The sequence below is a fragment of the Psammomys obesus genome, unplaced genomic scaffold (genome assembly GCF_907164565.1).
Source record: "Psammomys obesus unplaced genomic scaffold, mPsaObe1.curated_primary_1811, whole genome shotgun sequence".
Classification (NCBI taxonomy): Eukaryota; Metazoa; Chordata; class Mammalia; order Rodentia; family Muridae; genus Psammomys; species Psammomys obesus.
The window spans coordinates 111,158-118,065 of record NW_026586816.1 but is presented as its reverse complement, the minus strand read 5'-3'; the positions used below and the strand labels follow the sequence as shown (position 1 = coordinate 118,065).

Genomic DNA, 6,908 nt, shown 5'->3' with positions numbered 1-6,908 from the left:
CTATCTATCTATCTATCTATCTATCTATCTATCTATCTATCTATCTATCTATCACGTATATAAAGCCTGCACCCCAGAAAAGGGGATCAGCTCTCATTATAGATTGTTTTGACCCACCATGTAGTTGCTGGGAATTGAACTCAGGATCTCAGGAAGAGCAGCCAGTGCTCCTAACCTCTATGCTGTCTCTCCAGCCTTCAGGGAGCATTTGTTAACTGTGTGAAACTCCCTTAGGCCTTTGAAGACAGGCCATGGGAAAGAACATGGCTAAAGCCACCAAGGTCTGCTGCTCATCACAGATGTTTTATCTCAGTTATGTTACCTTGAAAACTTCTCTGAAAACAACTTTATATATTTTATTCCAAAACACCAGACCATCACCTTAAGAAGTAATAGCCAGAGGTCTTGGTGAGGGGTATGCATGAAGAAGGGAGGGTGGGACCGGGAGGGGAGGCTTATGGGGGGATACAAAGTGAATAAAGTGTAAATAATAATAATAATAATAATAATAATAATAATAATAATAATAACAACAACAACAGCCATACTGTGCTGAGTAATTTAAATGTATCCCAGTAGAGAAGCAGAACTTGAATTAATTTGGGGGTACTAGTATTTTAACTTAGATACACAAAACAAAAGGAAAACAAAATCTAATGGCCAAGATTTAAATTTTCCTTGAACATGGAGCCTCTGGGGTAAAAAAAGGATGTACCTGTCTCCTTATATTTATTTAGCAGCCATACAAACAAGCACATATATTTACCTCACATATTACTATTTTTACTTCCACCTGAAATAAATCCCAACATCAACATGAAGTTTCAAATAGTCCTCCAACTGCCCACCATGTTCCAATGAAATGGTACATCTGACAGTTTTGTTTCTGGTTTTCTTTTTTTTTTTTTTTTTTTCCAAACAAAGTTTTTCTGTGTATTCCTTATTGTCCCGGAACTCACACTGTAAATCAGGCCGGCCCTGAACTCACAGAGATCCATCTGCTTCTGCCTCCCTAGTGCTGGGATTAAAGGTGTGTGCTACTACCTCCCAGCTTCTGACAATATTTTTAAATTATAGGAAGAAAAATAAAAGTTCCCACTCAGAAACATAATAAGTATTTCACAGCCTTGGTATCCCAAACATCTGAGAAACCAACTTAAAAACTATACTTGAACATGTTAATTATCAGCAGGTGATCTGTCAGGCCTCTGAGAAAGGCAAATGCTGTTGCTTTACCCTCACACAGCCTCACATGTTGCCAACAAAAAAAGATTACAGCAAGCAGAACCTGTTTCCTAACATTCATCAATAGTCATCACTATGTCTCAACAACTCTATTTTTTACACTTTACTTGTTTAAAACCCAGAAAGATAAAAAATGGTTATTGAGGTATAAGACAAAGTTTCCTGTGTGTTCACAACTTTGCCAGCTTTCTTTTGGATATGGAGAAGATGAAGCAAGAATGGAAGGTGATGGCGGAGAAACTGCTGAGAGGAAAAATGCATACCTGAAAACCAGCTGTTTGAGTTTGGCAACATCCACAGCATGAGAAAGGGCTCTCCTTCAAGTCTCTGGACTTACATCAGCAAGGTTCCTTTAAAAAATAAAATGTTGGGGGCTGGAGAGATGGCCCAGTGGTTAAGAGCACTGACTGCTCTTCAAAAGGACCTGCGTTCAATTCCCAGCACCCACAGGGCAGCCCACAACTGTATGTAACTCCAATATCAGGCACCCTCACCCAGATATACATGCAGGCAAAACACCAATGCACATAAAAGTAAAAATTAAAAAATTATAAAAAATGTTATCAGTCACCAGAAACACCCAAACAATATCATTGAATAGAGCTCCTTTAAATCCATAAACTATGCCGCTGAATAGAATCTTTATTTTGCTTCTACTTTCCAACTTGTGAAAAGAAAGCCCTCAAATACTTGCAGCCCCACCTCACCCAGACTGCCTTCAAATTAAAGATTTCTGGATCATGTTTAAAAAAAAAAATCAATCAGCTTTATCATTCAAGAGACTGTTGTCATTTCATATTACAGCTGACCGTAATTTGTTAAATTATAAACAAGTTTAATGGATTATGAATGAAGCGAACCCTATGCCTGTGTAAAAGCAATCACATTTTAATTATGAACTAAAAAATCTGATCTTGTAAACATGAATTATAAAAATTAAAACACTAAAAACAATGCTAGAGAATTTTACAGTGGGAGAGTCAATTCTCTTTTACATACATTATAATTAATCAACTAATAAATATTAGAATAAGGCAAAAATAGTAAAACCATCCTTTTCTCATAAAGTTACACATCATCTTCTATAGGGACAGTTATCATGCACGATGAATCAAAAATATGAGCGCTCTGCTGCATTCCCAAGAACATTAGGCAATCTCATCTTAGATTGATCTAGTCATTTTTCTCTCCATCATCTTCAGCATCTAGTTTCCTTTTCTCTCTGAAGACCACCTTCCTCTTCCTCCCTTTTCCCTCAATGCAATCATCATCCGGAATTTCTTCTTTCATGAAGTATGAGGCTTACTTCTTCTCCCACTTCTGAACCTCCCTCATCTTTCTTCTTCTTCATAAACTTCAGATGGATCAGCTTCAGCTTCATCTTCCTCTTTATCCTCCCCAAATCTGGTGCTTCACTATCCTCCTAATGAAATCCACCTAAGTATGTAATTAGCTGCAGTAATTAAAAAATACTTTCTCAGTAATCTTCCAGGTTTGTGGCCTCACAGTTAAACAAGTCAAAACTTCAATAATAAAAGTTTTTTTGCAAAGCTTCTACTGTACTGAGATCTTTGATTTTATTTCCACTCAGACTGAGGTAGATAAGATTTAGACATTTCTCTGTCAGGGCTTCCAAGTCTCCAGAAATTATATTGCAACTAAGTTCCAACTTTCTAAATTTATTTAAGCTGGGAAGCCAAACCAATGAATGCAAAGTAATGCAAATACAAATGGCAAGTACCACCCAGGGTATGAGAGAGAAAGACAATAGCAAGCCAAGCCCAGTGGGTTGAGATTCTGACCCTGACCCCACCTCCTCATCTACACACCCCGGAGAGTGTCTCTTTCTCTCTCTCCCTCCCTCCCCCCACAGTTCTTACCCCCTCAATGACTGCTTGGAGATTGTTGTGTTTTTTTAAATTAAAAAAAAAAATATATATATATATACACATACATACATACACTATGTACTTGAGGCTAGAAGAGGATATAGGATTTCTTGGAAATGGAGTTATAGTTGTGAACCTCCATGTGGGTGCTGGGAATTGAACTTGGGTCTGCCAGTGCTCTTAACCCCTGAGCCATCTCTCCAGCCCAATTGATGAGTTTTGATGCTCAATGACACAGGGGGGATTCAAGAGAGTTTTCATTTGTGCCTTCATTTGCTCCATTGATGTTTCTCATTATTGAGCACGAATGTGTGCAATTTCATCTTAAAAATTAAATTGTATCTTATTACTTTATATAAAGAAAACTTGGTTTAAAAGAAGAACACAGATACAAAAATATTATCAAACCTACAAGTGTGGTGACACACACCTTTACACAGCAATTAGGAGGTAAGGCAGGAAATCTCCGTGATTTCAAGGCCAGCCTGATCTACAATTAGAGTTCTAGACCAGCCATAGCTACATAGTGAGACCCTGTCTCCAAAAACAATCAAAATCACAAGTGAACCAAAGCTCTCATATTTTATTAGTGTAAATGCAAAATGGTACAACCTCTGGCAAAAAATTTGTTATAAAAGTTACATATACATTTACATATGTCTCAGAAATGCTACTCTTACAGAATAAACACTCTTATATGTATATGTATAAAACTATACATACTTATAGCTCTATAATAATCAAAACTGGAAATAAATGTCTTCCAATGGGTAAAAATGTAAATGAGCTAATATATTCAGGCAACAGAATACTACTCAGGGAGCAAATTACTGATACACGGAAGAACTTGGATCCATATGAAGGATACTAAACTGAGTGAAAGAGACCAGTCTCAGAAGGTTACATGCTGTATAATTCCATTTATATAACATTCCCAAACAGACAAAAGTGTAGTCATAGAGAATGATGGCCAGGTATTAGAATAGGGAACTACCACAAGGAGATAACTCAAAGAGGATTTTTAAAAAATGATCTGACTATATCTAAATTGTGGTGATAAATATATATATAAGCATATACATATCAAACCTGTATACCAAAAATAAACTATTTATAAACATATATAAATAGATATATAAACATACAATATATGACCCAATATATATTAGACATGTATACCAAAAATAAAGAAACTAACTTTTCATTAATTTAAAAATAGACATATTTAAAACAAATGTATTATTTGCATCTTATAGTTACATATATTCAAAGTGGTAATTTAGAATTAAGTAGTTTACAATGTAACTTCAGCACCATTATTTACAGTACCATAGGCCATATTTTACAATGTACTTTGAAGTTCATAGAGCATAGGCAAATTTTTGACTCAAACATCAATTAAGGAAAATTATTTTACTGTCAAAAATGCTCAATACACATAAAGTAAAAGAACCCGTTTCAGTGGTCTTTGCTGAGAATGAACCAGTAGGTAAAACATTAACAAGTGTCTGCTAGGTTTTTTGTTGTTATTTTGTTTTTTAACATAAGCAGATTTGATTTTGCTGAGACATTAACGGTGACAATAAAAGTTATTAAATAGTAAATGAAAAAGTTAAATGACCCACAAACAGACTAAAGGTTACACAGGTAATTTAAAGGAAATTTTATAAATCTTTAACTAAGATATTTGATTAAAACCCAGAGAATTAGACACTATCAATGATACAAAGGTCAAATAAACTAATATCTACAAGTAAGAAAATATCAACTATTCATTAGCCCCACTAACTTTAATAATCCAATGCAAAAGAGTATTTTACAAACACCCTTGGAATGTTTCCTGGAGATACACAGTATTTTATAATATATGCTAAACACAACCTAAATGCAACATTTAGATCAGGGCAATGATAAATGCTATATATTCAAATCAGCTAAGTTAAAAAATTACTTAACTGTCCCCACACAGGTTTCCAATTCTGGTAGTGTTTGTTCTAACTTCTAGATAGAAAATGGGAGGGTAGCCTGCCTATGAAATGGGTCAGACCATTAGCTCCTTCCAGATGGCTTCCTCATCAAACTGAACAGTCTATGCAGAAGTGCCAGTGATGGTATAAGCCTGCCTGCTGTGGCTTTCTTTCACATCTTATGGAACTTTGGTCCCACTGTAGCTGTAATATCTGCATAGGGAACACTCTGGTTCAGCTCAATAGCTCGGTGTTTTTTCAGGATAAGAAAGGTATAAAATTTGGCAGCTGCCTGTTTTCGGTTGCTATCTTTGCATAGCTCTATCAGACTAAAGGACTGTATTCCCATCCTGCTGAATTCCTGGGAAAATAATTAGAAGAGAGAAGAGAAAGGGGGAATAAAATCATTAGAAGTACAACAGTCTGTGGATGCATAATGAACAACATATACTGCAATTTTTGATAACTATGATATCCTTAAAAGGACAGAATGACTCTAATAAGCTTATAAAAAAAAAAACAGGTCACTGAGAACAAACCTATTTTACTGGGAAAATGCCTACAAAACTACTAAGTTTCATACAAATTTATGTGTGACATAAATAATAGTTTTTAAAAGTGACATTAACATAAATATCTCTTATTGAAAGTGCAATAAGTTTAATCTTACAAACAGGAAAAATAACCTATAGGGCTTTGTGAGGTTTCACACATGATGAATGATCAGCCCATTGTGTGTCTTCTTAAAGGCACCAGAGATGCCTATAGAATAATCTTCAAAGTTAATGTGGAAGTGTACTTGTAGGTTTCAGTTGCAGCAGAATGTAGCTATGCAAACATCTCCTGGTTGGAGTCATCACATAGTGCCTGCATACCTACTAGAAATAGTAAGACACAGTACAGTATTAAGTTTGAAGATAGCACCTTTTAATGAAGACTAGGATTTGGAACAAAAGTATAGTTTTTATTTAGCCAGAAATACTGGACCAAATACTGGCCAGTATCCTTATGCTTGTCACACTCCTTGGATGGTTGTAATCTATATTTAGGAATGTCAATACAAGTTTCTGACAGTATAAAGTACTTGATAAATAAGTAGGTAAAATACTCCATTGTGCTTTTTCTCAACCACAGGCAAAGCACAGTATTAGTAACCTTTCTGAAATGGCATACCCAGCCTTCATTTATTTCCTCCCTTGAGAGACAAGTGTGGATTATATGGCCTTCCTCCCATGACTTTTTGATTTCAAGAATTCTAAAAATAACAACCAAATAACAAAACAAAGTAAGAAACCCCTAAAGTGTCTATTTTTTTTTTTTGCTTGTCTTCGTCTGTGGGGAGCCATTGGTTATAAGTTGTTATTGGTCATAGTCAGGGAGGAAACAAAATTAAGGTCAGAATTAGAGATCTCTCTCTTTCTCCTCTATCCTTCTTTTTTCTCTTATTTTTTTCTCCTATCTAGTGTTAGGGAAAAAGGGAAGAATAAAGGAAAAAGGGAGGAAATAAAGGCTAATAGGATGAAATGTAGATTATTGAATCTACTAGTCTCAAATATCTTACATTGGTATGGATTACTGTATATTGATAGAAATCTAAGGTTATTTTGTTCAACTTTTACTTAATGTATTGTACCTATGCAATTCATTTGAAAATGTGATGTTCTAGTCATATGAAAGCTAACTATTGCAAACTTCTAAGAATGATTGGAGATGCAAGTTAGCAGTCACTTATAATCTTACTTGTAAAGTCTTGTTAGATACTAGTTTAGTTAATTACAGAAATAAGCTCTACTTAGTCTCTTGTATA

General features: G+C 35.0%; 1 protein-coding gene across 1 annotated transcript in view; it reads right to left on the bottom strand.

Annotated features, from left to right (window-relative positions):
• Positions 1-4,411: 4,411 nt before the first annotated feature.
• The window catches only part of Rad21l1 (RAD21 cohesin complex component like 1), a 29,849-nt gene continuing 27,352 nt past the window's right edge, over positions 4,412-6,908 (bottom strand). The window contains exon 14 of the mRNA XM_055602706.1: positions 4,412-5,462. Within this exon, the coding sequence (XP_055458681.1) occupies positions 5,274-5,462 (189 nt within the window). The 3' untranslated portion in view covers positions 4,412-5,273. The remainder of the gene's footprint in view (positions 5,463-6,908) is intronic.